Source organism: Mus musculus, chromosome 19, assembly GCF_000001635.26.
Source record: "Mus musculus strain C57BL/6J chromosome 19, GRCm38.p6 C57BL/6J".
In the NCBI taxonomy this organism is placed as follows: Eukaryota; Metazoa; Chordata; class Mammalia; order Rodentia; family Muridae; genus Mus; species Mus musculus.
Genome location: NC_000085.6, coordinates 6,300,120 through 6,326,544, shown reverse-complemented (window position 1 = coordinate 6,326,544; position 26,425 = coordinate 6,300,120). Strand labels below are relative to the sequence as shown.

The 26,425-nt window shown below is 55.0% G+C and overlaps 1 protein-coding gene and 1 long non-coding RNA gene across 6 annotated transcripts; one reads left to right on the top strand and one right to left on the bottom strand.

Moving 5' to 3' along the window:
• Positions 1-891: 891 nt before the first annotated feature.
• Cdc42bpg (CDC42 binding protein kinase gamma (DMPK-like)) lies at positions 892-20,292 on the bottom strand. Of its 5 annotated transcripts, none has more exons than XM_006531743.3 (37): positions 19,670-20,084; positions 17,328-17,419; positions 17,163-17,246; positions 16,723-16,818; positions 16,179-16,327; positions 15,657-15,750; positions 15,323-15,523; positions 14,975-15,223; positions 14,348-14,427; positions 13,229-13,326; positions 13,050-13,130; positions 12,750-12,856; positions 12,475-12,654; positions 12,180-12,260; positions 11,928-12,049; positions 11,765-11,840; positions 11,449-11,555; positions 11,259-11,373; positions 10,758-10,906; positions 10,593-10,681; positions 10,294-10,346; positions 10,106-10,204; positions 9,967-10,026; positions 9,611-9,716; positions 9,251-9,384; positions 9,031-9,170; positions 8,860-8,941; positions 7,971-8,187; positions 6,404-6,466; positions 5,703-6,302; positions 4,791-4,888; positions 4,634-4,718; positions 4,398-4,518; positions 4,174-4,291; positions 3,867-3,990; positions 3,664-3,749; positions 892-2,028 (listed from the first exon to the last, which is right to left on the bottom strand). In XM_006531743.3, exons 1-37 carry the CDS (start codon positions 19,827-19,829, stop codon positions 1,972-1,974), a joined length of 4,653 nt encoding a protein of 1,550 aa, XP_006531806.1. In that variant the 5' UTR covers positions 19,830-20,084; the 3' UTR covers positions 892-1,971. The 5 variants fall into 5 exon arrangements, with proteins under 5 accessions (XP_006531806.1, XP_006531807.1, XP_017173680.1 ...); XM_006531744.3 differs by having other exon boundaries at positions 3,664-3,752; positions 10,106-10,201; NM_001033342.1 differs by having other exon boundaries at positions 893-2,028; positions 3,664-3,752; positions 19,670-20,088.
• On the top strand, positions 19,999-26,415 carry Gm52380. The gene is made up of 3 exons (XR_003952842.1): positions 19,999-20,081; positions 20,833-20,910; positions 25,940-26,415. It is a non-coding gene; the product is annotated as a predicted gene, 52380 (long non-coding RNA).
• Positions 26,416-26,425: the final 10 nt, after the last annotated feature.

Sequence of the window (26,425 nt, the reverse complement as noted above, 5' to 3'; positions counted from 1 at the left end):
GATTTCTGTATAGCCCTGGCTGTCTGTAGACCAGGTTGGCCTCAGACTTAGAGATCTGCTTGCCTCTGCCTACTGAGTGCTGGAATTGAGGGTTTATTTTTTTGTTTTATGTGTACGAGTATCTTGCTTGTGTGTTTAAGTGCACTGTGTGTGTGCCTGTGCCTGGAGGTCAGAAGAAGGCAACAGATCCCCAGAACTGTCCTTGCAGGTGGTGGTGAAGCACCATGGGATTGCCGGGAATTGAACCCAGATCTTTCAGAAGAGCAAGCAGTGCTTTTACCCAATGAAGCGTTTCTTTAGCCCCTGACATCCGATTCTTGGAGCTACAGGCCAGGGGTCTGGGAAGACGGCTGGGCTGGTGAAATGCCTCTGTGCGAGCCTGGGAACCCGAGCTTGGTGCCTAGAGCACAGGTGAGAAAGCAGCTGGGGTGGAGCTTAGAATCCCAGCTCTTCAGAGGGGAGAGCAGGTGCCTGGGACGGTTCAGCGGGCCAGCCTGAAGATGGCTAAGGAGAGAACCCATCTCACAACCCAACGAGGCTCAGTGTAGGGGCACACATGTTTAATTCTATCAGAGGCTTTTGGAGGCATTTTCAGGTAATCCTGGTCTACAAGCTGAGTTCCAGGCTAGCCATCAGAGATACATAGTTAAGACTCTGTCTCAAAAACAAAAACATGGACAGCAACCAACACCAACCAATGAGCCAAGCCAGAACAAAAAATCCCGCCCAAAATCACAGCTCCTGGAGACTATCCAAAGTTGCCCTGTGGTCTTGTTGAGGGCACACAATGCTCTCAAGAGGCCAGCTCTCAACTGTCCGTGATCCCCACCACTCCTCCTCCTTCCACACTCCCATTTTTGCACAGCAAGACAGACCTAGGCAGGGAAGCCAGCAGCTTATAAAGTTGGCTTTATTGGTTCTTGTCACATCTTGGAGCATCAGAGCCTATCCCTTCCAGGAATATGGCGTTTAAAGAGATAAATACTTCTTTCACTCCCCACCCTGTAGCAGGGTGAGGTTTAATAAAAATAGCAATATAATAACAATAATAGTGACTGTGATCAATAATAAAATGCCCCCTATGTTCCCCTAATACACTTGGTAGATCGAAGCTTCCAGAAAAGGACCCCCCTTGCTGGGAAGAGCCAAAGTGTGCCTGGAGATCTTTAGTGGTCCCCACAGGGTGACTATCTCCCACCAAGAAGCCTTTATAAATACCCTCCCATCCCCTCCCTGCCTAGGAACCATTTTTTCTGGACGGATAAGCTAGCAACAGTCCTGCTCTCAATCCCAAGCCCCACCCCAGAGAAAAGTTCTCGGGTTTGGGTTCTCCCCTGCCTCACTCTCCCTCCTCCCCTCCCCTCTCAGGCATCCTCCTCATCACATGTTTTGTCCTTCTCTCCTCTTTTCGGGTTAGCATCCATCTTCTGATTACATCACCTCCTCTTCCCTCCCTTTGCTCCGTCGCCGCCTTCTCCCCTCTCTCACTTGCCTCGCTCCCCCTTTTCTATCCTTCCCTGTCAATCAGAGCCCATATCCCAGCCTGACCCTGAGCGGAGACCTTGCATGCTCCACGTCTGCCTCAGCCTGGGCCAGGCTGCACAGACAAGACACCAGCATACTCCCAAGGACCTGCCCCTCCATTCCTCATCCTGACTCCTAACAGCTTCCCTGGGACTGGCCCTGTGAAGCACAACTTTGGCACAATCTTCCCTGGGCACCAGAGCCACGGCACTCCTAGAGGCCCATGTAGGCCCGTGTTGGAAGCCCAAGGGAATAGCAGGAATGGGGCAAGGAGTCAGACCTCTATTCCTGGGGACCCAGGCGTGCCGTGCTCTTACCCCTCCACCCAGGCTCTCCCTGAGTCTGAATTTCAGCACATCCCGGACCAGCCGGAGTATGGCATCCTATAAGCTCTTTGCTTCCTCATTCCTTCTGTCTTGGGAATGGGGTGGGCACTGCCAGAGGGCATCAGGGGGAGCTCTCTGACTCAGGATCTGGAGGGAGACTTCGGGGCCGTTCTGAGACCTGGAGGGAAGAACAGGAAGTTAGATGGGAAAAGGGACAGAGGTCTCAAAGAACCCAGCGCTTGCAGTAGCAGGACCCTAAAGGAAACTACACTGAAGGTGTGGGGGAGAGTCCTCATAGAATCCAAAACTGCAGTGAGCAAACCCAGGGTCTTGTTTGTTCACTCCATCCGATATTCAGCCAAAACCATGTTTTAGTGCAGGCAGAAAAATGAAAACTGACCCCAACCACCATGGACACCCCCTGCCCCGCTGAACGAAAGACAAGCTTGGAGGACAGGCCTCGGCAACCTGGGTGTGGGGTGCATGCGCATGCCTGCAATCCCAGCACTCAGGAGGCAGAGGCAGCAGGAGAACCACATGTTCAAAGCTAGCCTGAGCTACATGAGACCATTTTTAAAAAGGAAGAGAAGGAAGGGAGAGAGGGAGGGAGGAAAGAGAAGGGAGGAAAAAGGAAAAAAGGAAAGAAGGAAGGCCACAGCACAGGAGCCAAAATGGTAGAGGAGGTGTCAGTAGCAGTGATGCTTGGCCATGTGGCCAAAAGGTAACAGTGGCGGGCAGGCAGCCTGAGCACTGAAGGCAGAAAAAGCATTCAAAGGAGAGAGACCAGCAGAGGCAAGAGCTGGAGTGTGTAAAAGAAAACGGCAGGGTGGGGATCCGAGTGGCTTTGGTCTGACTGGACTGTGAGGGCGGCTGGAGGGTGAGTGAGGGCCTCCCCAGCACAAAATAGGTTTCCATCTAAGTTCCTCCCCATCTTTAGGCCGAGTCTCTGTTAAGACTGTAGCTTAGGTTAGGCATGGTGGTGCATGCCTTTAACCCCAGCACTCAGTAGGCAGAGGCAGGAGGATCTCGTTCAATTCAAGGCCAGCCTAGTCTATACACCAAGTTCCAGAACAGCCAGGACTAAGTAGAAAGACCCCATCTCAACTCCCAAAACAGAAGACAGCTCAGTGACAGTGTTTGCATAGCATGAACAGCACTCTATGTTTGGCCCCAGCACTGCAAAAACAACACAGTATATATTTTTAATTCTAGGCCTTGGGAGATGGCTCAGCAGGCAGGGCCAGTTCAGCAGATAAAAACGATTGCCACAGCTCTGAAAGCCTCACACTGAGCCCCAGAACCCAGGGAAAGAGCCGGACGCAGCGGCACACGTCCATAATCCCAGCATTCCTCCGGGGAGAGGGATCAGAGAGGGACGGTAGCTGGAAGGTATGTGCCAGCCTGGAGCACATGGAACAGAAATGAGAGACGCTGTCTTAGAGACAAGGTAGAAGGAAAGATCCAGCTCTTGTTAGTGTCCCCTGGCCTCCACACGATGCAGGTGCTGCACCTGCACACTTGTTACACACACAATCCCCAGAGCTCCGTTACGGGGCACGTCCCCCATGCGTCTGGCACTGTGAGGTACCATCACCTCACACACCTATCACAGGGACACCTTCAGTTTGCAGGTGGGACAAGCTCAGGGGGAGTGGTCTTCCCTGATTGGAGCATACAGCTAGGGCTTGGGGAGCCAAGAGTTGCAGATGTGTCCACCGTCTCGGAGGTGACCACTTCCTGTCCCAGGGCAGAGCTAACCCAGAAAGTGCCTAAACTTTGAGCGGGAGAAGGAAAGCCCTACCCATTGGCTCACCTGTATCAGGGATGCTGCAGGGCTCAGGGACCCCTGGGGGCAGGACACTGATTCGCTGGACAGAGATGTCCAAGGTTTCCTCTTCACTACTGGCAGGAGTAGGGAGACAGAAGGACAAAATGCCTGGGTCAATCTAAGGGCTCGGAAGGCGTGGTAAGGTGGGGGAAGCATGCGAGTACTGGAAGATGGAGGGCTGTCCTTACATGGGTCTGTTTCTCCAGGGAGACCATCACTGCCCGTGGACACTGGCCGCCGAAATGCCTCTGAGAAGCTGTGGGGCCGCTGCGGCCCGGAGCTGCGGGCACCTCTGCTCTTCTGTTCCTGAGCCTATGGGGAACAGTGTACACGGGCTAGGACCAGGAAGCTCAGACCATGGGAACTCAGCTACTGGCAATGAGGTCCAGGCGTCAGAGGGATGAGTCATCTGCCTCAGCAGGCAAGCAATCAACAGAAGCCTGTGATTGGACCAACGACTACAGGGAGTTTTGTGATTGGCTACAGAGGACTCACCCGGGTCCCATCCCTGGTGTTGGGCCTTCCCTCCGTAGGGCCCACGTGCACCAGGTGGTTGAAGTTGGTGGGCGGCGAGATGAACTTGGAGCGCACAAAAGGGTCCTTCAGCATCTCCCTGGAGGCAGAGGGTGTGTAGGTGCAGGGCTAGCATGCAAGCCTCACCCCGCCCCCAAGAATAGAAAGTCCCACCCAGCAGCCAGAGCCACGCCACACTCGAGCACCTGCGCTGCTGCTGTCGCAGCTCATCAGACACCCGGAAGAAGAAACGGCGCTTGCTCTTGGTGCGGAACAGCTGGCGCCGGCTGTTGTCCGTGAGGTCGGGAATGTCAAACTCGTCCTTCTCTATGGAAAGTCAGGGAGCGGGGAGGTGCTCACATGTCCCAGCCGGCCGGGGCACAAGCTCACACTTGTGCACAGGTAAACACACACAGATGTAGGCAGATATATACGCCCTCACCTGCCAATGGATTCCTGAGGTAGGTCAGGCGGACCTTCTCGGTGCCATAAAGGAACAAGGAGCCTTCTGGATTCAGGGGTCTCACCTGGGACAGAACACACAGAGGTCAGGCCATGTCACCCACTGCACCCGACCCACGATCTGGGCTGACCTTCACCTTCTTGAGCGGCACAGTCTGTACCCATTCTGCTCTCCTCACGTCAAACACATCAAGGGCGTTTTCACTGAACACTGTTAGGTAGGGTGCTGTGTAACCTGTAGGTGGGAAACAGCCTGTAGTGTGTAGCCCCGGGCAAGCCAGGTCCCTCTCTGAGCCTGTTTCTTCTGTCCCACAGGGAGCCGGCCCCGCCCAACTCCATAACAGATGAGATAATAGCCAGCCCTCACTACATGCCCACACAGCTGCAAATGCTTGTCATGTTTGTCCTCTCTTAACTCTCCGGCCGCTCCAGGCAGGAGCAGGTACTATAATCACCCTGATCTTGGACATTAGATGAGGTCATGGAAATCTTAGCAAAGCAGTGGTCAAGGTCATACAGCTGGGGAGGGACAGGAGACGTGGCCAGTGGCAGTCTGTGTTACACGTAACCCCAGGCCACACCACAGACGAGCCTCTGCTCAGAAAGGACACTGTCCCCTGTCCTTCCTCCAGCCCATCAGATTGGCTACAAGTAACCATACCAGCCCATGCCTCTCCTCCATTCATTTGTTCATCCCCAACAAGCCTAGCCCCCAGGGTGTGCCTGCCCATGCTGGCTGGCTGAAGGACCCAATCCTAGCCTGTTCTACAGGTCCCAGTGCATAAACGCAGTCACGACGTGGATGACGAGACCCAGAACAGAGGTCTGAACCAAGAGGTGGCATGAGAAGGAGTCAGAGTGCAGTGGTGCAGAGGGAGGGATACGACTGTCGGTTACAGAGCAGCTAACTACCCGGCTGGAGCTGCCACTCAAGTTGGCCAGGTAGAGAATGGAGTGAAGAAGGCCCTAGGCAAGCTACTCAGGACACAAAATAGTCACAGGACCCCCAGGGCCTGACCCCACCCTGCCAAGCCCTCTACCAGCCTTACCCCAGCCAGTGGGTGCAGCTGGCCACAGCAGCTCGTGGCTTCGTGACTTGCGGCCAGCACTATCCACGTAGACGCCGGCAGTGGCGAAGAGCAGCAGGAGCTCGCTGAGGCTGAGCTCCACGGCACCCAGTGCCTCACCTAGGCCCCCACGGGATGCAGGCAGCTCCTCGGCCACCAGACCAGTTCCCAGCGCTAAGGGTGCAGCCTCATTGAGCAGCGGGTAGAGAGCGAAGGTGCCTGCGGCGCCCACACAGAGCCGATCACCCAGCAAGCCCAGGCTCTGCACCGGAGCTGGTGCTTGCAGCTCTCGGATGCGGCGCTGCCAGGGCCCTGGTCCTGGGCCCAGCTGGTAACAGAGAACTTGGCGTTTGACTGCCACACAGAGCACTGGAGTCCGGGCCTGCAAGATGCGCCCAGCGACCAAAGCCTGACAGCCTCGGGATTCCGGGATCTTGGCACCCGCCACCTCAGCACTCTCCAGTTCGTCCAGGGCGAAGAGGCGCACACTGGGGCCACGGCCACAGAGCACAGCCAGGAGGCCAGCCGCAGAGCTCACAGCCAACCGCTGCACCCGGCGGCAGTCTCCCACCTGGAAGATGTCTGCGGTGTTGGCGGGAGAGAGGAGCGAGTAGCGTGTGGGTAAGCAGCAGTGGCTACCTGTGCTGCCCAGCCCACCCACACCTGGGCCAGCCCTCTGGTACCATTGCTGTGAAGATGGATCACAAACAACCCCTCCTCAGTGCCCAGGGCAAGACGCTCTTGGTCTGACAGAGGAAGAGAGGTCAGAGGTCAGAGACACCTGTCCAGTGACACCTGTCCTTACTGGTCTTCTGCTTCTCTTGAGGCAACAGGATTGGTGACCCACACATTGCTGACACACCCCATCCTTAGCCCCTTCTTGCTCACAGTTTACACTGGCTGTAATGAGAAAGGGCCTTGGTGACTGGGGTCAGGGCTGAGGGATACTACCCTTGAGCTGTGACATTCTGGGTAAGCCCCACTCTCTGGATCCTAACTGACCCAGGGGACCCAGAGTCTCTGCTGTGACCCCTAACTGGGGTACCTGCAAGCTGGAGCTGGCTCAGGGCCCCATGAACCCTAGACAGCTCTGCACCTAGCCCTTGCCCACCCAGCTGCCAGGAAGAAAGTCATCAGAGCCTTAATAGTCTTTCTGTGGAGACAGTGTCTTACTCCATCATCTAGGCTGGCCTATAACTTACTATGTAGCTAGCTGGAACTGGCACGAGTCTGAGGTAATCTTCCTGTTTGGTTGTTGGTGGTGTTTTCCTGAAGCAAGTTTGTATATATTATATAGTTCAGGCTGCACTTGACTCCCTACGTGGATGAGGCTGGCTTTGAACCTGCATCCTCCTGTGGCCCCTCCCCAGTGCTGGATTTACAGGTGTGTGTGTGGCACCGCTCAAGTCCAACTTGTTTGTGTATGTGTGTAAAATTTTTTTCAAAGAATTATTTTACGTGTATGTGTGCTTTGCCTGCATGCATGTCTGTGCATTGCGTGTGAACCTGGTTCCAGTGGAGGATCGAAGAATGTTCTAGTGAGTGCTGGGAACTGAGCCCAGGACCTCCGGAGGAGCAGTGCTTCTAACCACTGGAGGAGCACTCCAACCGAGTGTTTGGTTGGTTGGTTGGTTGGTTGAAGCTACTTCTTAGCTAAGGGTGAGCTGAGCTCCTGACCCTTCTGCTTGTTTGTGCACGTGCTGAGCAGACATGTGTGCACTAGGCCACGCCTTGTGGTTGTGATTTGTGAGGCAAGGTCTCCACATGTAGCTCACTGCAGCCTTTATACTCTGAAGCCTTCTGCCTCAGCCTCCCAGGCCATCGCTGTTTCTCCCTAAAACCTCTGTTCCTTCCACTTATTTGAGATTCTCTTAGAAAAAGGAAAACCAGCTGGGAGTGGTGGTGCACACCTGTAACCCCCTGGTACTTTGGAGGCAGAGGTAGGCAAATCTCTGTGAGTCCCAGGCCAGCCTGGTCTACATGGTGAGTTCCCCGACAGCCAGGGCTATAGAGCAGATCCTGTCTCAAAAAACCAAACAATAACAACAAAAGAGAGAGCCAGAGCCCACAGAAGTGAGGTGGGAGAAGCCAGGCTGCCTGGCTCAGAGGCTGTGTGCAAGGTGGAACCCACAGCTGCTGGCTGAGAGAATGGCTGTTGCGCTTGGGACTAGTCTAGGCCAATGCCTCCTTACAGGCCTGTCCTTCCCCTTAGGCCACTCAAGAGTGGCAGCCCTTCAGCACACGACTTACCAATGACAGCAGCACAGAGCGCATGAGGCAGCAGTGGCAGCCCATTGTCATAGGCCTCCTTGAGTGTGTACACCGGTCGGGGCCTTGGACGTGCATCCAGTAGCAGCCGCTGCAGCTCCCCCAGCACCTGAAGCCAGCGCTCCCGCTCCCCCTCATTCTCTGCCAGCAGCAGCACAGTGCATGTGGTTGGTGGCACTGTCAGCTGGGAGGCTGTCACCTGTGGACAGGGAGTCAGGCTGGAGGGCTACGGCTGAGAGCCAGCCAGCCACCTGTCCTCCTTCCTTCCTTCACCTGCTGATGTTTGTAAGCATTGACAGCCAGCTAGCTGGCTGTGGTGCCAGGCAGGGAGGGTGTCAGACGAGCAATAGCAATTCCTGAGCCTAGTGACGGTGGCACCGTAACGGGAAGGATAAGCACGGTAAGGATGCAGAGCAGAATCCCTAAAGCAGGCCTAGGGGACAAGCCCATCACCCAGTGTTAGCGAACCTGGGGACAAGGGACTGGGCCTGGAGGGTGCTGGCAGTTCTGTGCAGAGATGAGACTGAGGAGGAGGCTTTATACACAAACGCAGGGCTAGAAGGAACAGGGTATAGCCCAAGAGAAAGGGGCTTCAGGGTGGAGGGCCGAGGGCACCTGCAGGCTCAATGGCCAGGTGGCTCAGAGTATTGCTTGAGAGCCTCCTGAGGGCACTGGGAAGACATCAAGGCTTTGGAAACAAAGCAGGAAATAGCCAGATTGCTTTGTGGCAAGCTCATGGTGGCTTTGGACAGAGAGCATGTGGCAGTGAGGTGGCTGGCAGAGGGACAGAGTGGAGATACAGCAGTAACCAAGACAGGGTCAGCACAGGGAGAGAGATGGAGGCCGGGTCCATCCTGCCCTGAGCGCTCACCCTGAAGATACGTGGCAGGTCCTTGGATTGGGCATGAATGACATCTGGGGCCAAGACAGGGGTGGCTGAGAACTGGGGGTCCCTGGGAGGTACAAAGGACACATGAGATACCGCCCCTGAATGAACTCCTCACTACCCATGACTTGTCCCGTGTCACTGTCTGGGACCTACCTTAGATCCAAGGCCTGCAGGAGGACCCCACTGGCCAGGCTGCCTCGAGGGTCAGGAGCATCAAACAACAACAGGCGGGAGTCACTGAGAGCGGCGTACACCCGCTGCCAGCCCCGACGGACACCTGAGGGCCGCGGCACCTAGTGGGAAGACAGGCATGGAGGGCTGCACAGGTCCTCACTCCCACAGCCATCCTCCTCAGCCCTCAGCCACAGCTCACCGACAGGAAGCCCTCATAGGCAGTCCCTGTGCCTGTTTCGGGGTGCACCCCCAAGGCTGTGCGGAGGAGTTCAGGGGGCACAGGGCAAGGTGGGGCTTGTGACGCACAAGCTGAGTGACAGAAGTAGCCACAGGCTGTGGAGAGATGGAGAATTTGGGAGGGATAAAGCCCGTCAGGCAGTGAGCCTTCCCAGACAGCTCCCTTGGGGCTAACGCCACCTGAACTGTCACCCGTTGCCATCGAGTGAGATAGGAGTAACTAAGTTGGAGAGCTTGATAAGAGACGTGAGTGCTGTCGGGTTGAGAAGAGCCTGGGTATGTTACGGTGTGACGGGAGAGCCTGAAGGACAAATGTTCTTACTGTCACAGCCCAGGCCCTGGCGGCCCAGGCCCAGCATCAGCGAGGTGCAGCGGAGACACTTGGTAGGGGATGGAAAACTCCGGGGACGCAGGGTGTGTGAGCCGGGCTGTGAAGGAGTACACACTGTCAACATGCCCCAGCGCCCCCCAGTACCCTGTGCACCATCTCAAAGGGTCAGGTGGCCAAGAGGCTGAGCCAGTCCGCAGTGTCAACTCTGAGTATCTGAGAGGTCACGGCAGAAAACCAGCACCAGCACCAGCTAAACATGGCCTGGTAGGGTCCCAGTGTCCCAGAGGGGTTCTGGGGACGGGCTGAATGGCTCGCTATCCCGCTGTCCTGCCCCTCTGGCCACTGACCTTAGCAGGAGGACCTTCGGCAGGGGTGGTGGTGGCTGCGGGCACCCTGGGGAACACACTCTGCAGAAAATGAATGAGCGAGTGAGGAGGGGGTGGGGGAGAAGCCCCGCCCCGCCTGAGGATTGGTGTGGAGTCTCACCCCCATGCGCAGACTGCGGCGGCCCTCTGGCCTCAGCTCTGCTTCGGCTCCAGACCTTGGACCCTCTCCTGAATTGCCAGGGTCCTTGGCAGAATCCTTCTGGGAATGAATGAAGGTGGAAGAAAGTCAGGGCCACCATGTTTCTCACCAGCACTCCTCCCTAGCTAGTCCCTCTGCCTGGATCTTACCTCTGTGTTCCAGAAGGACAGGAGAGGGATGAGGGAAGTGGAAGGCCTGGCATCTGTAGACAGAGGGTAAACGTTACTGAGGTTGTTGCCCTGGGACTGAGGGACCAGGGTGGGTGGGGGCTCAGTTTCCACCTCAGTAAGATACGGGTGTGGCACCCAGCAGTGTTCAGTGAGAGCTGAGTGACAGACAGGTCCGGTGTGGGAGGGACAGAACTGTCTCATCTAGGTGCAGCTGTCATGGGATCTCCCTAGTCTTCATGAGAGTAGAGCTGGGGATTGGCTCCAGGGTAGGCACTCACCCCCCGGTCCTCGAGCTTGCAGTTCCTCCCGGAGCTCAGCCACCTCCTGCTGCAGGGCCTGACTTTGCTTCTCAGCCTCCTGCAGGCGGCTGGGGGGAGAGGGCAAGAGCTCACCCCAGGCCTCGGAAGGAACTCCACTCCAGCAGTATCCGCCCATGGCCTCACCGTTCAGCCTGCCGCTGAGCCTCCTGCACCTGCGTCAGCTGCTCCTGCAGACTCTGCTTGGCACGGATCTCAGCTTCCAGTGCTGACTGAAGCTCTAGCCGGGCTGAGGCCTCCATCTTCTGCAGCCTCCGAGCCTTCCACTGGTGATCCTGGGAGCAACCGAGGGTACCCTGTAAGATGCTCTCTGCGACTGACAGCTTCAGAGACTCCCTCCCTTCCTCCTTGCTTCCCACTAAAACATGCCTCGCATGCTGCCTGGCCAGACTCAAAGACCCAACTCTCCTCACCCCTCAGCATAAACCTGGAGCCTTGGGGGATGACAAGATGGCTCAGAAGATAGAGGTATGCTGCCAAACCTGGCAACTTGAGGTCAATCTCTGGGAACCCACATGGTAGAAGGAGAGAAGTGACTCCCTGTAAGCTGCCTTTTGACCGCTACACACACACACACACACACACACACACACACACACACACACGGCTCATGTGCATGGGGCTCACCAGAGGCCGGGTAGGGAGTGTCTGCGTGCCCACATTCCTCAAGGACTCCAGCTCCTCAGCCATCTTAGTAGCCAAGGCCTGCAGGTAGCCTCTTGAGACCTTCTCGTCATTCACCCTGAATAGGAATGTGCTGTGTGTCATGGTCTGGGTCCTCAGCCATCCCAGGCCCCACCAGGCTCCATGTCCCTACCAGCTGAGGATGTCAGCGATCTGAGCCTCCCAGTTGCTCTCAGTCTCCCGCCGTTCACCCTCCAAACGCTGCTTGCTCTGTAGCTCCAGTTCCAGCTCTCCTGCCAGCTGAGGCCACAGAGGACGGGGGGCTCAGTCCTCAGTGGCCCTTGTAGCCCCAGATGTCTACAAGTTGCCCTCCCCCTGCTAGTCTCCCCACAGATCACCTACCACCCTGAACCCTGTAGAAGCCCACATGCTACAGCAGCTGAGACCCTGGAGCTCTGCCCTGACCCTGCTGGCACCCAGCCTGTCCCTTGTCTGTCTACCCTTCTCACCCGTTCCTGCTCCCGGCTCAGCCGCTGGTTTTCCTCCTGCAATCGGCACAGAACCTCCTCTTTCCCAACACTGATCCTGGGGAAGAGAGAGCCAAGGAGACGGAGCTGACTCCCAGGCTGGCCCTGCCCTGTCCCCTCCTGGCTGCCCCTACCATGCACTCACCCTTGGCTGCAGGCATGCTCCAGCTGCTCCCTCAGAGCCGCCACTTCCTTCCTCAGCTGGGCCTCTTGAGACTGACCCTCAGGAGATCCTATGCCGTTCGTCTCAGGGGCTGCATGGACGGTCTTGACCATGTGGAGAGGGGGCAAGGCAGGGGCTTGAGAAGCCATGGTCTACCCAACCCTGGGACAAGGGTCTGCTCCGAGGACTCTAAGGAGGAGAGTGTCTGCGACCAAAGGGGAGAAGCTGCCATACCTTGGCCTGTGAAGATTCTTGTTTACATTGTCCCTGGAGCCGTGTCACCTCCTGACTCAGGGTGGTCACCTGGCCTTCGAGCTGTGATTGGGCACAGGGACAAGGTAATGTCAACCCTGACCATCTAATCCTCTTTGTGTCATCCTGATGTAAACTCACATCCAGCAGCAAACACAGGTAGCCCCAGGTACCTATCTCACCACCAGGCCCTGTCCAATGTAACCAGCCCCACAGGGTGCTAACCATACGGGGTTCCCAATACTCTGAACTCTCCCACTGCCTCTCCATCACCAACCTCTCTCCGGACAACCCAGGCTTCCTCCAGCTGGGAGTTCAGGGCCTGGATCTGGCTGGCTGCAGCTGCCTCTCTCTCCTGGGCTTCCCACAGCCTCTGCAGGAATTCTTCCTGCCGGTTCTGCGCTTGGCACAGCTCAGCATCCTGCACTCGCAATGCTGCCTGAGCTTCAGTCAGCTCCTGAGGACCAGGGTAAGAAGGACAAAGCCAAGTCAGAGCGCTGACCTCAGGGACGCGGAACCCTAGGCCACTCACTCACCTCACCTAGTGCTCACCTGCTGGAGGCGGTCCTTCTCCTGTTGTAGTTGGATGTTTGGGGCTGGGCTTCTAGCATGGAGGCCATCAGTTTGTGAGAGGGAGGCCTTGCTGTCCCTCAGTGTCTCTGTCAGAAACAGTCATTGAGACTCGCACACAGGACAACTCCACCTCAGCCAGGCATTCTGTGTGTAGGATCTCAGAGGACTTTCTGCACAGAGAAGGTCTACTTCCCCACAATCACACAGCACATACAGAGCAGGAGACAGAGCTGGGACCCAGGAAGGAGCTAAGCTGTTCTAGGAACAGGAAACTGATACCTGCCAGTTTCTCCTGAAGAACCTGTACTTCCTTCTGAAGCCGCACAAGCTCCTGGGGCTGTAATGGGCCATGCAGGGGCTCTGGCAAGAGAAGGGCCTCTGGGTGAGTAGCCAGGCCTTCAGCAATCTACCCCTCATCCTGGCCTGACAGTCTCAGCCTGGCCCAGCTGCCCCTGTACCTTGACACTTGTGGCTGAGCTCCACTTTCACCTGCTCCACACAGTGGGGCGTCCCCTCTGGGGCAGCCATTAGCTCTGAGCTCTGCACATCAAAGGGGCTGAGAGGGGACAAAGGAACACAGTTAGCAGAAAACCATCCTCATGGACCAACTGTCCATCCATCCAAGAAACACCCTGGCACATCGATCCAGACCCAGGTCCTGGGCTCCATGCTGAGAAGAGAAGCACTAGACCACACCCTGCCTTTGGGGCTATACAAGTGACCTTGGACAGCAATGGGTAATCCAAACTGCAGTTTTCTAACAGGAAAGTGGAGGTAACAAGGCCTCGCCCAGCAGTGGTGGCACACACCTTTAATCCCAGAACTCAGGAGGCAGAGGCAGGTGCATCTCTAAGTTCAAGGCCAGCCTGGTCTACAGATCAAGTTCTAGGACAGCCAGGTCTACACAGAGAAACCCTGTCTCAAAAATCCAACCAACCCACCCACCAACCAATCAAAACCAACAAGGCTCATGTGAAGGCTCCCCAGGGGCCAGTGAGCTGTACCAGCTGGTTAAGGGCGCCAGTTGCCTGAGCACCCGATTCCATCCCTGGGACCCACAAGGTGGATGGAGAGAACTGACTGGAAATTGTTCTCTGCCCTCTACCAGTGCACTGTGGTACATCATGCCATATGCACAGAGGTATTATTATGCATAAATTAATGTAAAGAAAGAAATCAAGCAAGTTAACAAGGTGAGATGAGCCTGCTGCTCTACATCCAATGTCCCATCGCCCCTCAGGGCACCATCAGAGCATGACTTCCACCACTTCCACCCATGTCTCTCTCGAGTCTCAGGACAACCCAATTTGAGGCAATAATGCTCCCACCCATTTTACAAAGGTCAATGAGGCTGGACAGGAGAGGCTCTCCACAGCCTCTGCTATGAATCTAGTGCATTCAAAAGTCTGTCACACAGTACAGTCACATGTCCCAGGGGCAGAGCCATCCATGACTCTGGTTGACCCTGAGGACTGAGGAGTGACTGTCAATGCTGAAGCCATTCAGTCCCTTCCCACGGGGCTGTAATGAGCCACACATGTCCCTAGCTTCCCAGCAGCTATGAGGACCAGACTCACCTGCCTGAGGTGTAAGTGAAGCCAACAAATGGCAGGTGGTGGCCTGAGAAGGCACCATGGGAGGATGGTGGCAGCGTCTCCTACAGAAGTGGGAAGGAGAGTCAGAGCCACAGACCAAGTGAGAACCAGAGAGGCCCATGAACTAGACATTTACTGGGGTGCATACTGGGGAATAACACAGCCCCCATCAAAAGGGACCACAACTCCCATGAGCCTTTGAATTCAAGGTCTCCAAGAGGCTGCAGGGAATTTCCTCTTTTTTTTTTTTTTTTTTTTTTGAGACAGGGTTTCTCTGTGTAGCCCTGACTGTCCTGGAACTCGCTCTGTAGACCAGGCTGGTCTAGAACTCAGAAATCTGTCTGCCTCTGCCTCCCAAGTGCTGGGATTAAAGGTGTGAGCCACCACCACCCGGCATGAATTTCCTCTTATACATGAACTACGGTTTATAGGATAACAACTAAGGTCAAAGGGCTTTCACTTGGTACAATCCACCACGCCAGTGAGCCAGCCACGGCAAGCTCTAACTCTCATGAGCCTCGAAGCCTTTTAGCTGCTCTAGAGAACATCGGGGGTTCCTATAGCTCAGAGGGCCAAGCCAAGCCTCTTATAGAGACATCTGTCACTCACTGGACGGTTGAGGGTATCATCATCCACGTCGAAGTTGGAGGTGTCCATCGGCCCTCGAAGCTCAGGGATGTATGGCGCTGTGCTGGTTGCAAGCCTCTCCCAATCGACCCCTTCAAAGAAGGGGTGCTTCCGGAAGTCGTCCAGCCCACCACGGCCCAGCCGCTCCTCCTGACGGCACAGCAGCTGTCGGATCAGGTCCTGGGCACTAGCAGGCACATCAGTCACATCAGCAGGGAACTGGAGGTGGTCCTGTGGGTCAAAGGAGGTGCAGGTCAGGCTCAAAGTCCAGCTGGTCTGAAGTTACCTGCAATCACACAATGTAGGGGTCCCCGGGCCACACAGTCAGACCTCGTGGTTCATGATCTTGCCGTAGGTTTCTACCAGAGATTCTGCATAAAAGGGTGTTTCCCCAAAGAGCAGCTCATAGGCGCAGACTCCCAGTGACCACCAGTCACACTGTGGGCCGTAGTGGCCCTTGCCTTCCTCCATGGCCTGTAGGATCTCAGGAGAGATGTAGTCCGGGGTCCCAACTGCGACTGATGAATCCACCTGTGTTAGGGGTGTTGGCACCATGAGGCCACAGGACTGGAGCCAGCACCCTACTCTCCAGGAACCCCTACCTGGAACCCGATGTCCCTGCACTTGGCTGTATCCTCGGCTCAATTCTAGGTGGGTTCCTTACCATGCCATTGTTGTTGAGACGCAGGCAGGAGCCAAAGTCTGCCAGGCGGATGTGGCCATTCATGTCCAGCAGGATGTTGTCAGGCTTCACATCCCTGAAGGATGGTGGAAGAGTGAGGGCTTGGTGTGTGTGTGTGTGTGTTCAGACATGAGCCTGATGCATGCTTATACATGCTCCTGTCCCGTGTACACGCTCACACATGCACCTGTGTGTACACGCTCACACATGCTCCTGTGTGTGTACATGCTCACAATGCTCCTGTGTGTGTAATGCTCACACATTTTCCTGTGCATACATGCTCATTCATATTCCTGTGTGTGTGCACGTTGGGGGTGCAGGAGTCAGATGTCCCCTGAATGGGTAACACATCACTCCTCTGCCACCATGAGTTGGGTAGGTTTGAGCCAGGGGCTTACCTGCTCTGAGCTCTGACTTCCTCAACTGTAAGATAGGCACACTGGCAAGCCCTCCCACAGGGCTTTAGGGAGGAAGACTGGGAAGTGACACAGCTTGGGGCCCCACCTGTGGACATAGCCCAGCTGGTGCAGTGAGTGGATGGCCAGAACCATCTCAGCCAGATAGAACTGGGCCAGCTCAGGTGGGAGGCGGTCCTCAAAGCGGCTCAGCAGCGTGAGAAGGTCCCCGCCAGCATAGTAGTCCATCACCAGGTACTGGAGGGCAGTGTGTAGAGCCAAGAGTCAGACTCAGAATGAGAGCACCTGTCGACCTCACATTGGCTCTTGGGGGGCTCTGAGAAGCCAAGGCTAAGCAGCATCCCTGAGGCTAGCTCCTTTTTTTTTTTTTTTCTTTTTTTTTGAGAGGGTCTTACAATGTAGTTCTGGCTGTCCTGGAACTCACTATGTAGAACAGACTATCCTTGAACTCACAGAGATCTGACTGTCTCTTCCTCCCAAGTGCTAGGATTAAAAGGTGTGTCCCACCATGCCCAGGAAGTGGCCAGCTCTTAAGCAGAGCTAAGGAAGGAGGGTGTAGGCCAGGAGATGGTGAAAGAGCGGCCTTTTCTTTTATCCCTGGCAAGGCTCCTCCACTACTCAAAGATCCTCACCAGGTACTCTTCATCCTGGAAGGCGTAGTGCAGAGCAGTCACCCAGCGGCTGTCTCCCTTCACTAGAACATCTCGCTCCTCCCGGAAACAGGCCGTCTGAAGCAGGTTTGAAGAGCAGGGGGGACAATGGGGTCAGCTCCCGGGAACTCCCCCTTTAGTAGCTCAGGGAATGGAGAACACAAAAGCCTAGAGACTCTGATCAAAGGAACAGCTCTGCTCAACCCCAGGCTGGGGTAGCCTTGGACGAACCTGAGCCCAGGCTTTCTGGTATTGGGCCTCATTATTTCCATAAAAAGAATAGGACAATCCCTTCATTTTAAGTAAAGTTCACTGTGAAGGGTAAGAGACGGGTGATTCTTCAGAGTGGCCCCGCCCCTTCTCCTGGCAGCAAGCATACCTTCACCTACCCATTTGCAGTGTACACTTGACCCCAAACTGACCTCAGCCCTCTTCAGCATCTCCCACTTATGCAGCATCTTCATGGCAAAGATCTGGCCACTGCCCCTCTGCCTCACCACGGCAACCTGAGGGGATGAAGCAAGGCCTGGTCTAGACCAGACCAAGTGCAAGGCCCCTCCTCCTCACCCACCCCAAGGCTTACTTACCTCCCCAAAGGCCCCTCTGCCAATCACCTTCAAGATCTCAAAGTCATCTCTCTGTAGACGCAGCTCTTTCACTTTTGTTACAAAGGGGCTGGCTGAGGGGACAGAGCGGACAGCGAGGGTTTTTTTTTCCTTACAATCTCCCATGAGGTTAGGATAGGGGTGACTCTCCCAGAGACAACCCAGCTGAGGGACAGATGAGAAGCAGGGACTATTTGGTCATGATACAAGCATGGTGAGGGTCCTGACTCAGTGGACCACCTAGCCTCAGAACCTTCCTGGGCTCTAGACTCCAAGTAGTCTCTTTATGAGGCACAGAGGGACCTTGTGGTCTTCTTTAGCCAGGGGCCTAATACCCTAGAGACAATAAAGACACCACTCTCACCCCTAGTTCACAGCCTTTGACCCCTCAAGGCCAGCCCAGGGGCCTATCTGGGAAACTGGATAGGTGACATTCTTTGTCCCCAGAAAGTTTCTCTGCCACTCAGGAACTGTGGGCCTGGGTCTGGGGACCCTGTAGCACAGAGCAATCTGGCTGGAGGTGAGGCCTGGGGTAGCCCCTGGGGGCAGGGAGGACACTTTCTACAGTGCTCCAGAAAGACAGGCTCTGTGTTCCCCAAGTGGGGCCTCTGGGTCAGGAACAGATACCAGCCTGCTCAGGTACTCACAAGACACTCAAACAGGGCCAAAAACTTCACCTGGTGCCCAATGCCAGCACCTGAGGGTGTGAGCACACAGGATTCCTTCCAGGCTTGATAGCCCTGCCACTTAGAGCCCTACCTCCCTCTCTGGATGGGGCTTATACAGGCAGGAACCTCCTCCCGCATCACAGTCTGTTTGCCCTACCACCACCTCCGCAAGGGCTAGGTCCAACCACTCCCAGGCTCTCCCCATAACTGAAGTGGCTGTAGGCCAGGGGGAAGGGCACCGAGTCTTGGGAAATGATGAAGACAGGAGTGACCAGTGAGGACTGGGGGACATCTACGATCTGGCACCTTGCCTCAGTTTCCCCCTGCCAGAAGGTAAACTCCCTGCCAGCTGGGCGGGCCTGTGGGTGGGACAGAGAGCTGTTCCACAGGTTTATCAGGCAGAACCCCCACAGCGGGGGAGGTGTGCAAACCTCACTACAGAAATTAATTGTCTCTTCCCAGGTTTATGCATGGAGCCAGGGAGGAGCAGCTGCCAGCCTGCAGAAATATCAGAGGTGACCACCAGCCACATTGGCCAAACTTGGTGCCCAGATCCAACCTCCTGGACAGGATGCCTAATACCTTTGTCTTGCCAGAAGGGGTGGGGGCTCTGGGCAGGAGCAGGGACAAGTTGGGGCAGGAGAGGCGTGAGTCACACCCGGCCTTGGAGTTACCTCGGGAGAAGTCAACAGACATGCCCTGTGTTGGGGTCCCAAGCAGAGGTGCCAGAGGCAGGCAGGGAGAAACACACATATGTGTAAACACACACACATGTGCCACATGCACACACCCAGGTACAGGTGTCATGTGGGAGTGATGACAAATCAGACACTTGTAAAACACAGAAGAGTCACAGAGAAACAGGCAGGCAACGGGGGCAGGGCCGTCTAACTGCTCTCACCCCAGAAAGAAATGGCAGGACTGGCTGGTAGACCCCCATCCATATTTGGCCTAGCCTTGTGTCTGCCCATAGCTCAGGAGCACCAAGAACTCTGATCGCCTACAGGGTAAACACCCCATGTTTCAGGCCCAATTCCCATGCCCTCCTCACCAAAGCCTGGCCAGATGTGTCCAGTGCCCACATTGGGTTTAGGATCACCCTAAGTCAGCCATTCCCAAGGATTCAGACGAATCAAATAAAACCACTTCTAACAAGACCCCAAATCCTCCAAAGGGGTTGAGGTTGGTTCTTGGTCCCGGCTAGGGATTGAAGTAAGGAGACTTGTCTGCAAGGTGAAGGACGAGGACTTTTGAGTGTGTGACAGGTGAGAGGGGTCCTAGAACAAAGTGCCCGTCCTCTTGAAGAACGGAGGAAATAGAGAAAGTCTGTATGTTTATGTCACACAAAACGGTGTCCGCCTAAATGTATGTTCTAGGTAGAGCATGAGGTGACCGTTGTGAAAGATGTGTATTGGCAACATGTCTGGGGTCTGTAGCAGGGTATGTGGGAAGTGTACCTTATGTACCTGTCTCTGGGAGTTTGAAGTAAGGTGCAGGTGAGCGAGCGGGCTGTGGAGACCAACGGCAAGCGTTAGATACAGCACAATGAGGAAGTTTCAGGAATATGCCACTCCCGGGAAAAGGTCTGGGGGCACAAAGCTCCAGGTGTTGTCGTCCCTCCAGCTTCCCTTCCCGGGTGTTGCCCGGACCACTCACCCCAGCTCAGAAACTGCGCCACGTTACGCTCCCGGCGCAGGGGGGCGCTGCTGAGCTCTTGGTGCACCCCCAGCAGCAGATCCAGGAGGCCGTCGAGCCCTGGGCTGCCACCAGCTTCGCCCCGTACCAGCTGCTCCAGCGCACGCAGCCGCTGCTCCATGGCTGCCGCTGGAGCCCCGAAACCCGGGCTAGAGCCAGGCCGCCCGCATGCCCCGTCCGTCCGTCCGCCCGGCGGTCCGTCTGTGGTCCCGTGGCTCGTTCTGCGCGGCTTCCCCCCTCCCTCCCGCCCTCCCCGCTGTCACCTTCCTCGGTCGCCACCCGCGCTCCTTCACCTGGTCGCCCGCCCCGCCCTCCAAGCCCGCCCCCGACGGACGGGCAGGTGCGCGCCGGCCAATGGGAGCCGCGGCTGAAGGTGAAGGTGGGAAGGCGGAGGCGCGCGGGGGCGGGGCCGACCCTCGTCCAGGAAGTGGGAGGGCGGGCCACGAAAAGTAACTCCTGGGCGGGGTTGGAGGGGGTCCGTTGGGGTCGCAAAAGGCCCCTCTGATCACGGTGCCACCCCAGTCCCAGCGCCACCTAGACCCTCATGAGACACTAACCTAGACAGAGCCTAGCGCAACTTCCCGCGGGACCCGGCCAGCGGCCTGTCCCTTAGCCAGGCCAGAGGGGCTAGGGACGGTTGCGGCCCTGAAGCCGGATGGGAGTTGTAGTCCGCTCTGGCCTCGGTTTGAAAGCGGCGCTAAGGCAACACACCCATCTACCCCCAAAAGTTTCTGATCTCCTTTAAATCCTTAAAACTAACCCAGAGACATGTAGTTGAGGTAGGATGGGCACACTCATTTAGCATGAATACACTGCGGCTTTGGAAGGCTGAGGGTAGGGGGTCTCTGAAACTAGATTCTCGTGTGGACCTAGATGGGACTGATTTTCAAGGCTTTGGCGGGAACAAGGCCCTGAACTGGAACGTGGAGGGCACAAGAAGTTTGAGATGTGCTGATGGAGGCAAAGGAGGTGGAGGTGCTGGCTGTGTCCAGGGAGGTTTTTTATTTCTGGCCATCTGTGTTGGTCTTGATGGTGACAGGCCAGATACCAAAGAGAAGGGTGCTCTGGTGTCTTTTGAACAACTTGTTTAAAGGCCTACTTAGAGGGCTTGCCTCTCCTTCCAGACTGCAAGCTGAAGACCTTGACAGGATCGAGTCATCAGCGTTGAGGGAGGAAGCATTCTGAATGTTTGCAGGGGCAAAGTGAGTGGGACACCCAAATCCCATCTAACGGGGTCTAGAAACATTACAGGGGTTATGTTGGGGTGGTGGTGTGGGAGTGCACGCCTTTAATCCCAGTACTTGGGAGGCAAAAACAGGTAGATCTCTGGGATCCAGGCCAGCCTGGTCTTCAGAGTAAGTTCCAGGACAGCCAGGGCTATACAGAGAAACCCTGTAAAAAAAAAACAAAACAAAAAAAAAAAAAAAAAAAAACCAACCAACCACTGTAGGTCTCTCATTTGATCTTTACAGAAGCCCCTTCTCCATGAGGTCCACAATTTGAAATGGGGAAAACACAGGCATATATTTCTTTCCAGATCTATCAGGCTGGGAAAGAGACTCAGGATTCAAATTCAATGCCATGGCACTGCCAAGGGAGGGTCAGGGAGGGCAGACTGGAGTTTGGATTTACGGTTTTTGTTGTTGGTGTTGTTTTTATCCTCTCATATAAACTAGGCTGATCTGGAACACACTATGTAGTCAAGAATGACCCAGAATTCCCAGGCGTACTGCTTCAACTTCCTAGTTCTTAGATTACAGGGTGAATTGATGGAGCCTACTGGCTCTCTCAGGGATTCTGAACCTCCTCAGCACAGGGCAGGGCTGGGGCCCACAGAAGCCACAAGGAGGCGCCAGAGACTAGGGGAGGAATGAGTGTCTAGTATTTGCAAGTCGTCATGGAGAACTAGGAGGCTGGGACCCTTCCTGTAATGCTGATTCTCTAGTCACAAAGGTCAGTCAAGGGCCAACTGCCCAGGCCTCCGCTCTTGGCAAGGTCCTTGCATCAACTTCCCCAAGACCCTTAACCTCTTTGAAAGCTGAATTCTGAGAAAATCCCAACCCCAAGCAGGCTTCAATGCCATACCAGAGTGGGAGAGAAAGGCCAGAGCTGGACTCAATTGAACACACCGACTGGATATGGTGGCTCGGTACTCTGAAGAGACAGAAAGATCTCTGAGTTCAAGGCCAGCCTGGTGTACATAGTGAGTTTTAGGATAGCCCGGGCTATATATAAAGACCTTGTCTCACTAATTAAATAAATAACTGGGCACGCCAGTCATCTCAGGCACTCAGTCCTTTTAGGTTCTGTCCTAGTTTTTTGTTTATTTTGAAACCTGGGTATCCTGGGCTGGATTTAATTCTCTACAGTCTAGATAGGTGAACATCTCGTCCTTCCACCTCTACCTCCTCCCATGGACCTGTTCCACGAAGTTTTAGGGAATCCATGGCTTTCTTCATGCTAGGGGACTCTCTCACCCACCTGAGCTGCACCTGGATTAGTTGTCTCACTGTTTTTACAAGCTGCTGCTTCCTTGTCTGCTAAGTGGTCCCTATCACATGTCCAAAAGTCCTTAAAGGCTCACTGTCTGCTGGACCCTGTTCTGGCTTCATCACATGGCCAGGCTTCTAACCTAAACACTCAGAGAAGCCCCAGGATCTGGCACCCTTTATCCTATTGGTTCTGTTCTGATCTCTGAGCTAGGCTCCCAGGCCAGAGGCCTGGCCTTGCCCACAGCAGAGCACTATACTTGGCTCATGATGTAGTCCAGTGGATGAATGAATCTGTCAGCCGCAGAGTGCCAGCCCCAGCCAGTCTGAGCAGTCAGGCCACTGTCGTTCTGTTTCTTCTCACAGCATGGGCTTACTGTGCGGTCATTGCCTCCTGGAGGCTCACCCAGGTCTGCAGGAGGGACCTGCTCCACGGCAGCCCTCCCTTGTCTCCCAAGAGTCTCTGGTGGAGGTGCTGGCACCAGCTCTCGGGGAGAGGCCCTGGCAACAGATAGCGCCTTGCCCTCTTAAGGAGCTCCTTGTCATTTCAAAGTGGACACAGATCTCTGATCTCTACCAGACAGCTATATTATTATCTACCTCCTTCACAGGTTGACACAGGGAGGCCAGGAGGCAGTGACACAAACAGTTCTAGGTTCTTCCTGTAGTCCGCACCCTGAGTGCCTATTCCCCATTGCCAGCAGCAAAAGGGTACTGTGGGCTGTGGGACATATGGAAGAAGGCAAGGCCCTCCCTAGACAGGCTTGGTAAATGCTCCTATAAAAGCTTCTGGATAAAGAATGGATTGTGTCACCTCAGAGCTCAGGCTCAAGAGAAACAAAGTTCCCAGAAGGGACAGACCCTGAAGGAGAAGGGACTTGGGGCAGAATGCTTGGGTGTTTCTGACACCCTTTGAGTCTGAAGGGAACCCAGATACAAGATGGGCCAGGGGAAAGGTGCCGGTAATTTTTGTGGCCACATTTCAGGCTTTCTGAGTCTAGGCTTGCAGTTGCTCATCTAAAATGCCCCTTGGGGCGGCTGAGTCTCCTAGCCCCAGTTTCAGAAGCAGCGCAAAAACTCTGTGGTTCAGCATTCCAAGAACGAGCGACTGTCCTCCTCGACTCCGGAGAGCTGGGGACCGGAGGCTGGTTGTGGGGTCCCATGGGTCTGCTTACTGTGGCCCAGGTGTACTGCCGCGGGCAAGTCTCCTTACCCTCTCTCTGAACACCTTCTATGGACAATGGAGAGAGGCACCTGATTGGGACAAGGGAAACCTGGTGGCATGGGTTCCTCATGGGGCTCCAGTTGGTTTGTATAACATTTCTGTCTAGGAATAACATGGGGCCATCTGAGGCAGAGAGCCCAATATCCCTGCCTCTGCTGCTCAGGGCTTGTTTGAAGGTTCCTTTGGGTCAGCGGAGACCCCTCACATTTAAACCTGTGCCAGCTCCCACACCATATTCCTGCCTGCTGCACTCTGGATATTAACTGTGAAATGTCCAACACTCCAAATGGGTGGACATATGGTGGTTTCATCATCCTCGGTTTGCTTCCCAAATCCTCCCCTTGGCTGCTCCAGCTCACCACAGGGGCTCCCACGCTCTGCTCTGTTCAGCAGCAGCCCATGTGGTTTTGCAATTACCAGCCTCTCCGGGTGCACAGGAAGCCAGGCCCTAGCCCCCTTACCCTACACCCCTGCAGCTCATAGGCGCCACCCTGTCTGAGCTACTTCAGGGAAGGGTGGGTCCTTCTGTTTTGTTCTGGGTGTTGGGTGGGGTACATGCTCCCCACATACCTCACCCCCCTGACTAGCCAAGGTGCCTAGAGAAGAAAGCCATTGAGCAATGGTCTCCTCAGAGCCCAATGAACAGGATTAAAAGGAAAAAGGCAGGCTTGACTCCAGCAAGTGACAGATTTAAACATAGGGCTTTTTGGTCAAAATTGCTAACTGCTGACAGATGATAACGGTTTGTTTGCAGTGCTGTGAGAGATCAAACCCATTGTCTTATCCAGTCCTATACATACAAGCTTTGTGTGTATGTGTGCATGCAGATATATGTGTGTATAGGTGCATGTGTGCATGCAGTCCTGGATCCTTCCTCAGATACTATTCACCTCACTTTAGACAGGACCGCTCATGGGCTTGGCTGGCCGGTCACATCTGCGGCTTGTATCTGCCTCTAGTACAAGGGTCATGAGTATGCACCGCCATATTGGTTTTTATAGGGTTCTGAGTATTGAACTCAGGCCTTCTTACTGGTCAGCACCCCAGCTTTGAAGCTTTAAGTTTTGAAAGCAGAGGCCAGGAACGATGGCTGGCTGTCCTCTGTTTTATTATTTGAGGTGTATTGGTGTTTTGCCAGCATTTATGTCTGTATACCACATTTGAGTAGTCTTGAAAGTCAGAAGACAGTTCCCCTGAAACAAGTTATATAGATGGTTGTCAGCTGCCATGTGAGTGCTGGGAAGTCAAAACCAGATGCTCTGGAAGGGCAGCCAGTGCTCTAAACTACTGAACCCTTCTCTCACTGGTCCTCTTCCCCCACTGTCATATTAGCCCACTGGCTGCAGACAATCCTATGACCAGATTAACAATGGAAACCTCGGCTCACTAAACAGCTGGCAGGTGCAGCCTGCAGGTGGGCTTCTGGGCCTGTGGGGTCTTGGGTTTGTGTGGTGCTGTGAGCTAGGATGGCAGACTGTCCTGAAGGCCTCTTATCCCAGGGGTTGGGAGCAGGGTGGCAAGGATTTGCTTCCTGATATATTCTGGCTTCTAGAGAACAAGAAAGGAATGGCGGGGCAAGAGCCAGCCCTCTGAGTGGACATCTCTTCCTCAGTTCCCACCATGGCCCAGAGGAGTCTGAATCATGAAACCCAAACCTGAGTCCAGGGGCAGCAGAAGGGGAGGCCTTCACTTGCTCTCAAACCTTTTTTTCTTTCTTTCTTTTTTTTGGTTTTTCAAGACAGGGTTTCTCTGTGTAGCCCTGGCTGTCCTGGAACTCACTTTGTAGACCAGGCTGGCCTCGAACTCAGAAATCCGCCCGCCTCTGCCTCCCAAGTGCTGGGATTAAAGGCGTGTGCCATCACCGCCCCGCCTTAAACTTCTTACCCAGTGGGCACCATCTGGGTATCATCTCATAGAGATGGGCGCTGAACAGATAGTATACCATGAGTCCCACGGGTGGAGTGAAGGTGGGTCCTAGCATTCCAGGGAGCTCCCTGGGCCTGTTTCCTTTGGCACTACCAGCTTGAACAAGCACAGGGCATCTCTGTGGGACCCAAGCATCTAAAATCTCAGGTGGAATGACAGCTTTGAATCATTCCAGGAGCATTTTAACCCTGAGTGGCAGCTGAGGGTGAAGTGGGCTGGGCAACTCAGAAATCACCTTTGCTTTAAAAAGGGTTTCCATGACACTCCTCAGGAATGGGACCCGAGTTGGTAGACTTCAGTCTGATCTCCTTGGCTACCACTGCTGCCTGTGTTGCCCTCTCATGCTGAGGTTCAGGCAAGCCCCGCAGACCACACAGGGGTGTCAAGTCTGAGGTGCCTGGACTATCAGGCCTGCCTTAGCCACAGCAGCTAGACCCTGGAGGCAGCTCTGGATCTAAGATAAACACCTGTTTTTCCGGGCTTCTGTCCCAACCTTGCCTGGAGCTGTCTCTCCCCGCCTTACTTCCCATCTGCACCCTTCCGGGCATGTCACTCCCAATTTGTCATCCTTTCCTCTCTTGTCATAAACAGGTCCCCTATCGGAGACATCAGCTGGCTCTAACCAACCCCACCCAGAACTGTGGATTTTTGTCAGCCTCTGCCGTCTTCAGAGCTGGCTCTGCTGGCTCCAAACCTGCCTGGGGGCAAGTGAGGAGCCAAGCAGCTCGGAGCCCTGGGACCTTTGTTTACAGGATCCCACAACCCAGTCTGAGGACACTAGGGAGGGGAGCCCATCCTGTCTGTCTACAGCTGTGGCGGTCTTGAGGGAGGTGATGATGTGCAGATGTGGAAGTGGGCCCAGCATAATTCTGATATCAATCTCTACTGGTGTTTAGATTTTTGGGGACAGGCTCTCATGTAGCTTGGTCCTCCCCCCCACATCCCAAGTGCTGAGACTATGGGTGTGCACCATCAAGTTCAGTTTCCAGATAGTCTCGCCAACAATGCACAGGAGATGGGTGGTTATGGACAACTTGGGGGACCCCTTGCAAGGCTCCAGGGGTGCCTCCTTGGCCA